Source organism: Pristiophorus japonicus, chromosome 16, assembly GCF_044704955.1.
Source record: "Pristiophorus japonicus isolate sPriJap1 chromosome 16, sPriJap1.hap1, whole genome shotgun sequence".
NCBI classification, from domain to species: domain Eukaryota; kingdom Metazoa; phylum Chordata; class Chondrichthyes; family Pristiophoridae; genus Pristiophorus; species Pristiophorus japonicus.
Window position 1 is genome coordinate 54,804,912 of NC_091992.1, and position 16,358 is coordinate 54,821,269.

The following is a 16,358-nucleotide window of genomic DNA, read 5'->3' on the forward strand; positions in this document are numbered from 1 at the left end:
GAGGTTTTGAATAGAGCCACTTTAAAAAGGTGCTGTAAAATATTTCTATTGTTTTATATTACCAATACTTTGAGAATTTGGTATTTTAAGCAATACAATCTTGTTATTTTCCACCAATGCATTTATAATTTTTAAAAAGAAATATCACAACTTGACAGCTGCTTGAACGATTCATATCTGGAGTGTTTATTAATCGAGCCATTGGAGAAAGAACAAAGAAAGCACCTGGGTATGACAGAGCAAGACAGAGATTGAAATAAAGCAGCCAAACATCAACTTACAATCAGCAGAAAACATTCGATCTGGAAAAAGGCAAATCCCAAAATATGCTGAACTTGATGTGACTTTCATACAAATCCCTTCCATTAAATTAGTCAGCATTTACACAGTACTAAAACTATTGATTAACTTGCATTCAGCAACACAAAAATGTTTGTGTCAGTCTGCCCGCCCTAAACATTTTCCCTTTGTTTCTCTTCTCCTTAGAGGAGAGAAACAAAGCATGCGATTGGCACCTCCCCCAGTAACATGGTGGAGATTGGAAACTGCATAGGTTCCCATTGACAAGACCTTGGGTTCATATTTGACCCACTTCAATACTATTTAATGCTAAAAATCCACTTGAATACGCAGCTTGTGTGTTAGATTGATTAATAAGGTGACTGCATTCCTGCTCTTAAGTTAAATCTAACCTTTTATAAAAGGATGCCTCAAGGCAAAAGGCTTTTAGGTTAGGTTCATTCCTTGCAAAAGCAATAGTATGATGAGCACAGTAAAAACAATTATTAGGTTCTGATATCCTAGAATAATGGATACAATTCATATCAACCCCTTTTGAATGAAGAGCTTTTCACAGAAGCTGGAGTCAGAGTCCTTTTTGGAAATTCACCAGATAACTGGATAGGAGGGCATACATGTCTATTGCTGAGCAGTGATAATGCAAGCGACAACAGCAAGAGATAAATAGAGTGCTTTCATTTGCCAATATTGTACGATTCTGAATTAATTTGGGATTACTCAGCCTAGATGAAGGGCTCGATTTTACATTAAAAGATTGTGAGCAAACAGTTCTCAGTTCTCTCCACATAACTTCTGCAATTAACACGTTAAAAACTAAATATGTTAATCACAAAAGCTAAATGCAACTAATTGACAGTATAAATGTATATCTCAATGTAAAATTCATTGTAAATATGAAACTATAAAGGGTGGGCAACAATATGAAGCATGAATCAAGAATTATGAACGGGGAATTTCTGCTTGGTTGTATTTTGAATAATAATAGCAAAAGGAATAAAAGTCATTTGAATGAGAGATGCAGTAATGGTATCAATTAAATCCAAGATTAACAGATCATGAAAGCTTTTCTCTTCTCTTCTCCCTCAACATCACATCCTACCACCACCAAGAGGACAGAATGGAGACCTGCCCTCAGCCCTCTGTCAATGTTGTTCTATTACTGTTTGCCAGAAGGTGCACAAGAGCAACCCATGTGTCAGGTTCTCAGACTTTCCCTTCCTACCTTCCCTGTGTGGTTACAGCTGGGCTGTATTTGGTGCCTTCATAGAATACCACGGAGATCAAAGAACTCATCAATCTCAATTCTATCACACTATGGCGTCACACGATGGGAGTTCGAACATCACCCAAAAAGTAACCCATTAACTGCTCCATTCTCCCCTATAAAATTATTACAATGATATTGTCCAGCAGATGTTGATATTTGAGCTCAATTTGATCTTACCTAAAATGTATTTTCAACTTCTATCCCTACAGATGCAATTTTGATTCCCCCCCATAATAAGAGGTTGGTTAACTATGACAATGCATTGCTAAAATTGCAATCGAGCTGCCTAGTGGCACAGTCTGTTGTACCAGTGTGAGTTTACACATTCAGTTCCTATAAAGTTAATTCTTGATTTCTTCCAGGGGGAGGAGAAAGAAAGAAAAGAGGGGGAAGAGAGAAAGGGAGGGCAGAGAGGGAAAGAGAGAGGGAAAAAGAGAAATAGCAGGAGATAAAAAAGGATGGAATTGGTGTCGAACGGAAACTTGGGACCTTACACAATACAATGTTCTTGTACAGCTTAAATTGGTGAGTTATAGGGCAATATTGACAGAAGCATAGAGGGAACTGCCAGAGAAGGTTCACTAGGTTGATTCCTGAGATGAGGAGATTGTTTTATGAAGAAAGGTTGCGCCTATAGTCATTGGAGTTTAGAAGAACGAGAGGTGATCTTATTGAAATGTATAAGATTCTGAGGGGGCTTGACAGGGTAGAGACAGAGAGGCTGGTTCCCCCTCGTGAGGGAATCTAGAACTAGGGGGCATCGTTTCAGAATAAGAGGTCGCCCATTTAAAGCAGAGATGAGGAGGAATTTCTTCACTCAGAGGGTCGTGAATCTTTGAAATTCTCTATCCCAGAGAGCTGTGGAGGCTGGGTCATTGAATATATTTAAGGTGGAGATATAGATTTTTGGACGATGAGGGAGTCAAGGGTTATGGGGAGCAGACAGGGAAGTGGAGTTGAGGTCAAGATCAGATCAGCCATGATCTTATTGAATGGCAGAGCAGGCTCGAGGGGCCAAATGGCCTACTCCTGCTCCTATTTCTTATGTTCTTATAAGGTTGTTGTTGTACATCTTAAATTGGTCAGTTATAGGGCAACAGTGACAGAAGCATAGAGGGAACTTGCTGCAAGTCCACTCTCCTGAGCAAGGTGCACAGTACAGCAGATGGAAAAAAGACCTACATATTTTTAAAAAGAGCTTAAAAATAACAAAACTATATAGAGATTTTCTAACTCTTTAATTTTCCTTCTGAGAGAGAATGTTGTACAGAAGGTTCTCATCACCTTGCTTCACTGATTAACATCTGGCCTGCGTAAATTTGACATGGTTCACTGCTATCTAAAGTGCATCCGATTCCAAGACAAAAGGACACCACATTCATTAATTGAAAATCCTCTCCCTGAACTTATGCAACAGTCAATCCCACCTGGCAAACCACCTGCAAACAAAATATTTCTATTAGGCAGGGTTCGAAATAATGAAGCATGTGCGAAAAATATGAAGCATTCAATTGTTCCTCAATGGAAGGAGGGCCCCACAGTAATTCTTAAATATAATTGGTGTTATAACCACTAAGTTCTGTTGAGGGAGAAAGCTAGAAATTGGACATTTTGCTAGTAACTTTTATAGATCATCATATTGTGATTTTACTTTTTTTTTTTAAATTAATTTTGTTCTCAAGACGAGCAATAACAGAGATGGGTATTCAATGTCAGTATCAAGTACTTGCATGTAAATTTTAGCAGTTAAAATGTGCATAAAAAGCCCTCTAATCTGCCCTAACATCAGAACTACAACTCCTACTGAATTAGCAAGACCGTTCTTCCATTTCCAACACCTTCTATCCTAGACGTCATATTATATGTGCCGCTTAACACTTGTCTCACTTGACTAATGGCAACAGATTATCCATTTAAACACCTTTACGTTAATGCTTTGGCTGAGCAGCCAGCTTCGTTCTAGTCACATTTACACTGGCACATTTTAGTTGGCTTTCCAAGAGACTGACAACTGGGAGCTGTCTCCTCAAGTTTACACCACTAAATCTGCCTCCATTATACCTGCGACAGAATCTTAAGATCCTCACACAGAAAAAAACTGGTTCTGCAATTTCAACTAGTGGGTCTATAACTAGGATAAAGGGAGTTGGATTTAGTCTAAATTCAGGGAGCTGGGGCTAATGAACGCTGGTGTCAGTGCCAGTGTAAAAGCTTCCTATGTAATACCTCCCCTATCAGAATACAGGCGTTTGGCAAAGAATGTTTGACTTGAATGAAAATTTGAAGATGTAATTTGCAATCTTCTGTTCATCACTCCACCGGGAATTCAGTGATTTGGCATCTGGTGAGTGGTGAGTGGAGTATGTTGTTAAACGTACCAGTTGGTGTTACGTTGAATAACCCAGTCCCCTCACCAGCAATTTCAATATTCAGAACTTCGGTTTTAAATAGGAGTTCAAGCCTGGTGTGGAATGTGATAATAGCTAGCTTTGTGCAGCCAATTCATACTGCACTTACCAGCACTTCAATGTTATTTTTTTCAGGACAATATAAAACATTATAATCATTTAATACACTACAAAAAAAGAGAGAGATGAGGAGGAAAAAGGACCAACTATACAGGAGCAACACAAATATTTCTGTTAAATAAAAATGTAGATCCGTTAAATGCACAAACCATATCTGAACGAGTGCAAATTTTTAGCCAATGAAAATGATGTGGATTTAAGTTGGCTTCACCAGACTATGAAGTTGAGAACACTGTACAAACAGTTGGAAGAATGCACTCTGTGTTATTAGATGTCTGATGAGGTTAATTCAGCTCCCACACATTGTATGGATCAGCTATCTCATGATGTCAACAGCATTCAATACCTCAAAAAAAATTGTTAACAAAAAATTAGAAGTAAAAATGTGTTAAATCATAACGTTTTGTAACAGTTTTTATAATATAAAATGATGAGACTCCCTGTGGAACATCGCTTAAACAGTTATTTTGGATAGTTATACAGAACTTAAAGCTACAATGCTCCATTTAGCACAAACACACTTGCAGAGTATACAGACCTTGATCTTGGACCTTATTTGCCTATTACATAATTACATTGTTCTAAATCCTACCCACTAAGACAGGCTACAGAGCACAATGTTTGCAAATCAAAAGGTGTCACTGTGTCTGCACGCACTCCCGAGAAGGGGCTGTGGCATTGTCCCAGAAACAATTGCTCAATAATTTACTGCTCTGCTGCAAAGGACAGGGAAAGATCTCATAAACGCAGCATATCCCCTTTGTCACAACATTTTACAGCTCAGAGGAGGCTACTGGGGAGTGGGGAGTAGGGGACAGCGAGCATTATAAGGTCATGTAATTGCAGCATTTGACAGCAACATGGAGAATGTTTTAAATGTGGACACAAAAATAAACTTTAAATGAATAACATTTAACACTGTATAAAAAGATATTTTAAAAAGGAAAGAAGGATTTTTCTAATCAAAAAAGCCAGCTATAGTGTGAAGTATAACTCCCCATTTAAAAACTTATTTTAAAATATAAAACACTCTCCTCTAATGCCTGTGCCAGTACATCGACCACATGATGCGGTACTGACCCATACAGAGCAGGAAAGCCTTGATTCAACAGCTGGTCTGATAGCAGCAAAGGCAGCAGTGTTTCAATTGGCTCATGGCTGTAGAAAAACTAGCCAACATCCTCACACCTGGTTGCTGTGCAGCCACCCCTACTGCGTGTATGTGAGCATCAGGCGAGGACAGAATTGGCTTTGCCGACACTATCCGCATGGTCGAAGAGCCAACACTCATTGCTTGGGGTCACATGTAGAATGAACACTTGGGGGAGGTACTGGAGGCTTGTGAAACTGTACCCGGAGGAGTCAAGGGTTATGGGGAGCAGGCATGGAAGTGGAGTTAAGGCCAAGATCAGATCAGTCACGATCTTATTGAATGGCGGACCAGACTCGAGGGACCAAATGGCCGAATACTGCTACTATTTCTTATGTTCTTATATCAAGATAGTCGATAAAAGTAAAGTAACTGTTTTTTTTTAAGTTTTTATAAAGTAAAGTAACTGTTTTTGGAACATGCTTACCTGTTGGTCACCTCGACATTCCTCACCTCCCATAAGGATGCATAAAATGTGATCCCTGGTATCTGCTTCAGACGGTCGAATGGGAAATACCTCTCTAGAGATGCAGCAGTCAATTCATGCAGATCCAGATAAGGAAAGTACTTCCGGCCATAAGCATCTAGCACAGGGGGCATCATTAAGGACAAATACGATTGTTCTCTGTTCTCATTAGATATAACTCTGAGATCATCTAGTTAACCAATTCTTCAAGAAATCTAGTGAAGTGAAGATGATCCCCAAGGCTGAAAATAGCAACAGATGATCAAGCAAGCACTGACTAGATGGTGCAAAACTTGGATTGTAAAAGCCCGTAAATTGCAAGAGGAAGACTAAACGACACAAGGACTTTCACTAAATTTCTGGCAAAGAATGACTTAGAATAAGAGATAGTACGACGAGTCTTGATTTTGTCAATGAGGATCGAGGGAGCAGGCAGACTCTGTAGATCATGGCTTACAGTTTAGAAGGAACGAGAGGGGGAAATTCAGTAGCATGAATCAAAGTGAAAATAACAAAAATCAAGACACCAGAAAGATACAGGTTGAAAGACCAGTTGGCAGCTAGAAGAAGTGAGAAGGATTGCCCAAGAGATGACAAATATTGTCTCCTATCAAAGAGTCTCAGGAGGTATTAGAAAAACAAGGCAGGTGTGGAAGGAGCATTCAAGTAATCTCGAGTTGATATGTAAATAACATGGAACATTTTCCGATTCCATACACAATGACAGTACGGAATGCATCGGGTACAGCACGGGCCAAATCTTACTGCATCATTCACAATGTTCTTGCTGTCTTATGATGGGTTCTATATGGCTCAAACTTTGCTCCTTTGGTTGAAGAAATCTCTCTCTCAGGTATCTGTTAATCTTGATTCATCAAAATCAGATTGGAGTGCAGTTTTATGCTGTGTACACATGACAGCTAAGATTTACTGGGATCGGAGGATTGTCCGATGAGGAGAGATTTAGAGAATATAGGCCTAGTCTGCTCGAGTTTAGAAGAATGAGAGGTGCTCTCATTGAAACATACAAAATTCTTACAGGGCTCGATAGGGTAGATGCAGGGAGGATGTTTTCCCTGGTTGGGGAGTCGAGAACCAGGGATCACAGTCTCAGAATAAGGGGTCGGCCATTTAGGACTGCGATGAGGAGAAACTTCTTCACTCAAGAGGGTGGTGAATCTTTGGAAAATCTTTGGAATTCTGTACCCCAGAAGGCTGTGGAGACTCAGTCTTTGAGTATATTCAAGAACGAGATCGATAGATTTTTGGAGATTAAGGGATATGGACATAGTGCAGGAAAGTGGAGTTAAGGTAGAAGATCAGCCATGATCTTATTGAATGGCGAAGCAGGCTCGAGGGGCCGAATGGCCTACTCCTGCTCCTAATTTTTATGTTCTTATTTTGATGGTAGCTATGCAAAGCTGATTATGGCAAGACGCTCAAACCGCTAGAGGGATAGATTTTGGCCAAATTCAAATTTAGCACAATTTTTTAAGATTTATTTGGAAAAAAAAATGAAGGATACAAATAACTCCTGCTGCGATTCCACAAACGTTGCCAAAGACTGATGATTCCGGTACAAAAAGTGCAAGGACGAGTAAAACAAATGGGAGATAGGCCATCTTGATATTGGTTATAAACACAATGTTCTTCATCGGGGACAGGAATACAGCCATACCCACATAGGCAAACACAACTACAGTAAATCCCTGAATTTCTTTTAGTTTTTGCAGTTCGAAAAATATGGAACTAATCGAAGTATAGATGATTCCAGTGAGAATAGAAAACAGGAGAGTGAGGTATGCGTATTTTACAGTTCCGATGTCCTTCTCCATAGCACCACCGAAATACCACAGCATGATAACGTTGCACACCAGAGCACTCATACTTTTATGGATGAACACATAACTAAGCAACTTGTACACTGTAGTTTAAAAAAAAGAAACGTACATTAGTGGTACATGCATAAGAATATCGTTTATACAACAGTGACTGATGCTGAATTAACCCCCTCAGTTCCGAGATGACGTGACTCCATACTGCATCTCATGCAAGTGGTCGGCCTTAATTTGGGTGCATTGGTGGGCTATGCAACTATGGAAGCATGACAGCTGAGCCTGTACCAATTCTTCTTCACTCGCACACACATGTCTTTCACGCAGAGGGCACTGGATAGCTATCAGGTGGATTATCCTCTTCCTACCCGGGGCACTGAGGCCAACTGTCATACATCCATCACTGCCCTGACTGAAATGGCCTAACTTACGACTAGGATTGAATTTATAACTTCCCGAGCTGTGGCTCAGTGCCACATCAAGTGGTGAATTTACCCACTGAACCATCGAGCTGCCTGAAGGAGCAAGCACTCTGGATTGAGTTTAAAACCAAGCTAACTAGCAGAACACTTAGACAAAGTATCGGTATTCCAAAGTATGACATTTATCATCAATGAACAGAGTACAGAACACCCAAGAACACGATATTTAGTCAGGTTCACTAAATATCCCATCACACAAGGAACAGTGTAAAATTCTCAGTCGACTCCCCCTAGGTACAAGTCACACATCCAAATCAAGTTCTCCCAAGGGGCAACAGAAAAGCTGCAATAAATCTGCAAAATGCACCATATGCAAGTGTCAGTGTTAAATGGAACTTTAATTGCCGAGAACCATAGAATTAACAAAATGCACCATAACCACCGCCATAAAAACAGAAAAACGATGGCTGTATTATTTTATCCACTCCCAAATTTCTGGAAAGAAAAAATAAAGCACATTCCCAGATTTTCCATGACTAGGGCACAATGGCAAATCATACCGTTCTGGCCTTATTTATTATCGCAGCTCAATTCTCAGGTGGTGGACAAACCAGCATCATCAGCTTCACAATTCCTGCTTCCATCTAGATTAGCAGACACACAGCAAAGTCCAGTTTGGCCCACTGTTACATGGACATCAAGAAAGGACAGAATTGGGTTTGTCTGCAATAGCCACATGGTCAAAGAGCTGACATTCACTGCTTAGGGTCACACAAAGAATGGTCACTAGAATCAGGTGTTAGGGGTCTGTCGCAGCTTGTGGAATTATACCCGCAGGATTCCACACCCTTGGGAGAGCAAAGAGGAAAAAACCTGTATTTATCCCAGTATTGGAAGCATTCTAGGATCTTGCAGATGATTAGCATCAGTTGATGTCCTCTCATACAAAGCCAGTTCTAGCACTTCCCTCACAAAGTATCCTTGAATGGCTTCTTTATAACCACATCCATGACTTGTGTTGGTATTTTCTGCTGGTATCAGTGCTGCTTTCACTAGTGAGCAACTTGATGATCAATGCTAAATGACATGAAAGAATTCATCATTCATAGAACATATTTACAATGCACGGCAAGGCAACTGGCCTACAGTTACACAGTTTTCTTACCCAGTCTTGCAGCAAAGTGGAATTTCATGTACTGTAATACTTTTGGATGTACACTCAAAACAAAGATCGATTTTCCAGTCTGCATAGCTAGTGGTACAGGTGCAGAACAGGCAAACAAAGGCCAGGAAATAAAGCTAGAAGACATTTTGCTCACTTCTTGATCGATGTGTGCTAAAAGCTACTATCCAACTGGGAAAATTCCAGTGTCAAAGTGCTGTCTCACAAAACGTGAAAGAACTTCAGTAAGAATCTCAAAGCTTTATAATGCATTCAACTTTCCTTAATTTCTCAAATGTCTTGCTGGGAATGAGCGGTATGATGACTGAGCCCACATAACATGGCAATGCTAGGAAGGAACATTCTGGCTTGAAAGCTTGGGATCTTAAGTATGTGTTGCAGTGTTCTTTTGTTGCAGTTTTGTTAAGATTGTGCTTTCTGCAAGCATTTTCCTGCTTTTGTTATGCTTGGGCCTATATTGTGTGTTCCCTTCCTGGCTCCCATGTTCGTTAACATCGTTAACAGCTCTCTCTCCTCAGATACTGTCCCCCTTTCCCTCAAAACTGCTGTCATCACCCCTCACCTCAAAAAAGCAATCCTCAACCTCTTTGTCCTTGAAAACTACCCCATCTCCAACCTCCTTTTCCTCCCCAAAGTCCTTGAACGTGTTGTCGCCTCCCAAATCTGTGCCCATCTTTCCCACAATTCCATGTTTGAATCCCTCAAATCCAGTTTCTGCGCCTGCCACAGTAATGAAATGGCTCTCATCAAAGTCACAAATGACATTCTTTGGGACTGTGACAAAGGCAAACTATCCCTCCTCATATTTCTTGACTTGTCTGCAGCCTTTGACATAGTTGATCACTCTATTCTTCTCCAACGCCTCTCCACCATCGTCCAGCTGGGTGGGACTGCACTCGCCTGGTTCCATTATCTATCTAATCGTAGCCAGAGAATCACCTGCAATGGCTTCTCTTCCCACTCCCACATCGACACCTCTGGTGTCTCCCAAAATCTATCCTTGGCCCCCTCCTATTTCTCATCTACATGTTACCCCTTGGCTACATCATCCAGAAACACAGCGCCAGTTTCCACATCTCTACCTCACTACCACTTCTCCGACCCCTCTATGGTCTCTAAATTATCAGACTGCTAGTCCAACATCCAGTTCTGAATGAGCAGAAATTTTCTCCAATTGAATATTGGGAAGAGCGAAGCCATTGTATTCGGCCCCCGCCACAAAACTGCATTCCCCAGCCACCGACTCCATCCCTCTCCCCAACCACTGTCCGAGACTGAACCACACTGTTCGCAAACTTGCTGTCATATTTGACCCGAAAATTAGCTTTCGACCACATATCCGCAGCATAACTAAGACCATCTATTTCCATCTCCGTAACATTGCCCATCTCCGCCCCTGCTTCAGCTCAACCATTGCTGAAGCCCTCATCCATGCCTTTGTTACCTCTAGACGTGACTGTTCCAATGCACTCCTCGTTAGCCTCCCACATTCTACCCTACGTAAACTAGAGTACAAAACTCGGCTGCCCATGTCCTAACTTGCACCAAGTCCCATTCACCCATCACCCCTGTGCTCACTGACCTGCATTGGCTCCTAGTTGAGCAACGCCTAATTTCAAAATTTTCATCCTCATTTTTCAAATCCCTCCATGGCCTTGCCCCTCCCTATCTCTAATTTCCTCCAGTCCCAAAACCCATCCCCTAAGATGTCTGTGCTCCTCTAATTCTGCCCTCTTGAGCATCCCTGATTATAATCACTCAACCATTGGTGACCATGCCTTCTGTTGCCTAGGCCTTAAGCTCTGGAACTTTCTGCCTAAACCTCTCTTTCCTCCTTCAAGATGTTCCTTAAAAACTACCTCTTTGACCAAGCTTTTGGTCGCCTGCCCTAATTTCTCCTTATGTGGCTCAGTGTCAAACTTTTTATCTCATAAAACCCCTGTGAAGCACCTAGGGATGTTGCACTGTTAAAGGCACTATATAAATACAAGTTGTTGTGTCTTTGCTTGTATCGCACATAACTAGATTCTGGGAGCTGCAGTTTGTGTTGCTTCTACCAACATTCAGACTGTGAAAATTCCTCTCCATGCTTGTTTTGGAGCAAGAGGAAGATCTGAAGAGGAATGGGAGGCAGATGCATTTGGACCAGAGGTGGGCTGCAATTACCCAATAGAATAACTACTTAAGATATATCCAAAAGGAAATCTGCCTTTGCTGGCTCCACTTTACAAGGAAGACAGTCACATCCTCCAGTTTAACTTTCAGACAAGATCAAAGTCAGGGACAGCTCTGCCAGTGGTAGAACAGTACAGCACAGGAGGTGATCATTCGGCCCATCGAGTCAAAGAACAATCCAGTTAGTCCCACTCCCCTGCTCTTGCCCCATATCATTGCAATTTGATTCCCTCCAAGTATTTATCCAATTTCCTTTTGAAGACTATTACTGAATCTGTATCCACCACCCTATCATGCAGTGCATTCTAAATCCTAATCACTCGTTGCGTAAAAGTTTTTCCTCATTTTGCCTCTGGTTCTTTTGCCAATCACCTTAAATCTGTGCCCGCTCATTATCAACCCTTCAGCCTTTGGAAATATTCTCTCTTTATTTACTCTCTCTAAATCCTTCATGATTTTAAACACTTCTATCAAATCTCCTCAGCCTTCTCTGCTCCAAGGAGAACAAACACAGCTTCACTAGTTTATCCACATATAATTCCCTCATCCCTGCAAGCATTCTAGTAAATCTCTTCTGTATCCCTCTCCAAAGCCTTCATGTCCTTCCGAAAGCGATGGTGAAGGTGACCCCAGCCCTTTACTTTTATGCTTCCAAATCATTTCAAGCCACATCAGGGGATAACGCCAAATCAGTCAATCAGCAGTGCACTGATGCATACAGACGATAATGGGTTCAATCCCCACACCAAGACACGAGCACATAATCTATCGTGACAATTCCGTGCAGTAGTGAGAATACTGCATTGTCAGAGAGCTGACACTTAAATAGAGGTCCTGCCTGCCATCTCAGGTGGGTGTAAAAGATCCCATGACAGTATTCAACAATGAGATGGGGATTTCTCCTGGTGTGCTGGCCAACATTTATCCATCATTCAACACCACCAAAACATTCATTGGTCATTTAACTCATTGCTGTCTGTCTGACCAACAAACAGTGACTACATTTTAAAAGTACGTAATTGGCTATAAAGCACTTTAGGGCAATCGGAGGTGGTGAAAGGCCCCATGTAGATTCACGTTTTTCCTTGAAGTCTCAAAGGAATGGGAATGAGTGGAGATTTTCCTATTTCATTAATTCCTCTTGATTTCCACATAGCAGCGGTGAGCCAAAATATTGTGGGGGCTGAGGCATCCACATTCCGATCTCCAAAGGCTGTTAAATGTCTGGTAAAGATTACAAGAATGCAGGCATTTTTAATTTCGAAAGACTATGGGCCCAAGTTTCCACATGATTTGCGCCTGATTTTTAGGAGCAACTGGTGGAGAACGGACTATCTTAAAAATCGCAATTCTCCACATTTTTTTTTCTGCAGTTCTAGTCAGGTAAAACAGATCCAATTTGGAACAGAATTTTTTCTTCAAAAGGGGGCGTGTCCGGCCACTGACGCCTGATTTGAAAGTTTCCATAGTGAAAACGTACTCCAAACTAACTTAAAATGGAGCAAGTGAAGATTTTTGTAGAACTGAAAAAACCTGTTCGACACATTAAAAAATCAGGCGCAGGTTACAAATTAGGCGACCAGAACGAGGTGGGGGGGGGGGGGGGGGAAGGGAAGTCATTAAATTCTACAATAAATCCTTATTTATAATTATACAAATATTATACAAATAAATCCAACCTGAATAAAAATTTATAAGCAAAGAAAAGATTAAATAAACCATCTTCCTACCTGTGTGAAAGTGCTTCAGCCAGGGAGTATGCTGCAGCAAACCTCACAAAACGAGGCAGCCGTTCCCGAACGCGGGGGGGCCGTTCCAGACGGCGGGCGGGAGGGAACCGACCGCCACCGAACGTGCGGGGGGGGGGGGGGGAGAAAAGAGAGGAGGAAGCCGTTCCAGACGGCAGGAGGGAGGGAACCGACCACCGACCGAACGCGGGGGGAAAAGAGGAAGCCGTTCCAGACGGCGGGAAGGAGGGAACCGACTGCGCGCCGGGGGGGGGGGGGGGGGGGGGGAGGAGGAGGAGGAAGCCATTCCAGACGGCGGGAGGGAGGGAACCGACCACCGACCGAACGCGGGCGGGAAGGAACCAACCGACCGAACGCAGGGGAGGAACCGAACGCAGTGCGGGGGGGGAGGGGGGAGTGCAGGCCCGACCGACCGACCGAACGCAGCGGGGGGAGGAAGCCGTTCCAGACGGCGGGAGGGAGGGAGGGAGGGAAGGAGACAGAAGGCTGCAGGAAGACTCAGAAATTGAGGAGCCATTTCCTGACGGCAAAAGGGGGAGGTGGTCGGGAAACGGCTGCCTCAACTTTCTGAGGCTTCCTGCAGCCTTCTCAGTGCTGATGTGCTGATGGCAATGTGCTTTTATTAAAAAATGTTCAAAAACTAAACAGCTACAAAGAACTACAAAAATGGCCGAGTGCCAATGTTTCCTTCACACTGCGCGTACGCGAGCGCTCCAACGCGCACGCGCAGCGTTGCCAGCAGGAAAAAACTAATTTAAATAGTACCCGCCCCCTCCCACTTACAAAATCGGCGCGAGTGTAGGCTCCGCCCCCCTGGGCGCCGCGCCAAACAGACAAGGAGCTGCAGGGCGCTCCAGAATCGCGGCGTTTTTTTCCCGGCGCCGTTTTAGGCGCGAAAAACGGGCACCCTGCTCGGAGGGGCACTCGTTTTTTATCGTGTGGAAACTTGGGCCCTATAATGTATAAAGTAGTATTTGTACTGCTGATTATTACACTTTAGCTTCTGTGCAATTATAAATCTTGCAAACAAGTCTGACTACTATCCTCAACTGCCTGCATAGTGTTTTCTACTTTTCAGAGGAGAATGCACAGCATGTTAGCCATGGTTCTGTAGTAGCACGCTGACATCCCAGCGCAGTACTGAGTGGCACTGTCAGAGGTGCCCTCTTTCAGATTATACATTAAACTGAAGCCCCGTCTGCCCTCTCAGGTGGATATAAAAGATCCCATGGCACTATTTCGAAGAAAAGCAACAGAGTTCTCCCTGGTGTCCTAGTCAATATTTATCCCCCAACCAACATCACAAACACATTATCTGGTCATTATCGCACTGCTGTTTGTGCGGCCTTGCTGTACAAAAATTGACTGCGGTTCTACATTATAACAGCGACTATACTTCAAAAGTACTTCATTGGCTGTAAACACTTTGGGTCATCCTGAGGTCATGAAAGATGCTATATATAGGCATCCCATTCAACCTCCAGTGAAAACCTTCAGTAAAATAATAATCGTTAGTCCTGTGGCATATTCCTCCTGTTCACAGCATGTACAACGGTATAAGTTTCTGAATACAGAAAGTGCGGGTCTGCCTACAAAACCTATATTGTGCAGCAAATATGGAGGGAAATGGGAGACAGATCAAATTATAACAGAGCAGTTGATGAATATCCATCCAGGAGTACATACATGAAGAGTCACTGTTCTGCACTGTCTATTCTTACAGACATTCTGACACATGCAGCAGACCTGGGAAACAACATCAAAACAGACCAAGCATCAATACCCATCTTGTATCATGTTGCAAGCACACCGAACCAGGTTGGCACATTTAGTGGGTCAGAAGGGATAGTAATGTGAAAGAAAGAACTTGCATTTATAGAACGCCTTTCACAACCTCAGGATTTCCTAAAAGCACTTCACAGCCAATAAAGTACTTTTGAAGTATAGTTGCTATTGTTTAATAGGCAATTGTGACTGCCAATTTGCACACCGTAAGGGCCCAAGGACAGCAATGAGATAAATGTCTAGTTGAACTATTTTTTTGCCGATATTGGTTGAGGGATAAATGTTAACCAACACACCAGGAGAACTCCCTTGGTTCTTCAGTATGTAGTGCCATAGGATCTTTTATATCCTGAAAAAGCATACATGGCCTCGATTTAACATCTCATCCGAAAGGCTCTTCCAACAGTGCAGCATTCCCACAATATCACACTGAAATGTCAGCCTAGATTATGTGTCTCAGTCTCTGCAGTGGGGCTTGAACTCACAACCTCCTGGCAGTCGACTGCATGGCCCACATTTGCATTCATGTCAATTCTCCAGGGTTTGGGTCACTTATGTGAAGGAGCATCCACAATGCCTAGAAACACACAGTTCAGCACTCCAAGGTGAAAAAGGGATTAATTCATCAACTGAAATCAGTGAGACTGCAACATAATGCAATGAGTATCCGCAATAAGGTGGATGAATTAACTGTGCAAATAGATGTTAACAAATATGATGTGATTGGGATTATGGAGACGTGGCTCCAGGATGATCAGGGCTGGGAACTCAACATCCAGGGGTATTCAACATTCAGGAAAGATAGAATAAAAGGAAAAGGAGGTGGGGTAGCATTGCTGGTTAAGGAGGAAATTAAGGCAATAGTTCGGAAGGACATTAGCTTGGATGATGTGGAATCTACATGGGTAGAGCTGCAGAACACCAAAGGGCAAAAAACGTTAGTGGGAGTTGTGTACAGACCTCCAAACAGTAGTAGTGATGTTGGGGAGGGCATCAAACATGAAATTAGGGGTGCGTGCAATAAAGGTGCAGCAGTTATAATGGGTGACTTTAATATACACATAGATTGGGTTAACCAACTTGGAAGCAATACGGTGGAGGAGGATTTCCTGGACTGCAGAAGGGATGGTTTTCTAGACCAATATGTCGAGGAACCAACTAGGGGGGAGGCCATCTTAGACTGGGTGTTGTGTAATGAGAGAGGATTAATTAGCAATCTCGTTGTGCGAGGCACCTTGGGGAAGAGTGACCATAATATGGTGGAATTCTGCATTAGGATGGAGAATGAAACAGTTAATTCAGAGACCATGGTCCAGAACTTAAAGAAGGCTAACCTTGAAGGTATGAGGCGTGAATTGGCTAGGATAGATTGGCGAATGATATTTAAGGGGTTGACTGTGGATGGGCAATGGCAGACATTTAGAGACCGCATGGATGAACTACAACAATTGTACATTCCTGTCTGGCGTAAAAATAAAAAAGGGAAGGTGGCTCAACCG

The 16,358-nt window shown here is 42.5% G+C and overlaps 1 protein-coding gene across 2 annotated transcripts in view; it reads right to left on the reverse strand.

The window, feature by feature from the left end:
- Positions 1 to 16,358, reverse strand: part of rhbdd2 (rhomboid domain containing 2) — a 56,601-nt gene that overhangs the window by 35,712 nt on the left and 4,531 nt on the right. Inside the window, exons 2-4 of one of the 2 annotated variants that reach the window (XM_070857346.1) lie at positions 7,237 to 7,635; positions 5,673 to 5,829; positions 118 to 3,006 (exon numbers count right to left, since the gene is read on the reverse strand). In XM_070857346.1, the coding sequence (XP_070713447.1) occupies positions 2,985 to 3,006; positions 5,673 to 5,829; positions 7,237 to 7,635 (578 nt within the window). In that variant the 3' untranslated portion in view covers positions 118 to 2,984. Of the gene's footprint in view, positions 1 to 117; positions 3,007 to 5,672; positions 5,830 to 7,236; positions 7,636 to 16,358 lie in introns of those variants that run through there. The other variant, XM_070857345.1, reaches the window with a different exon arrangement.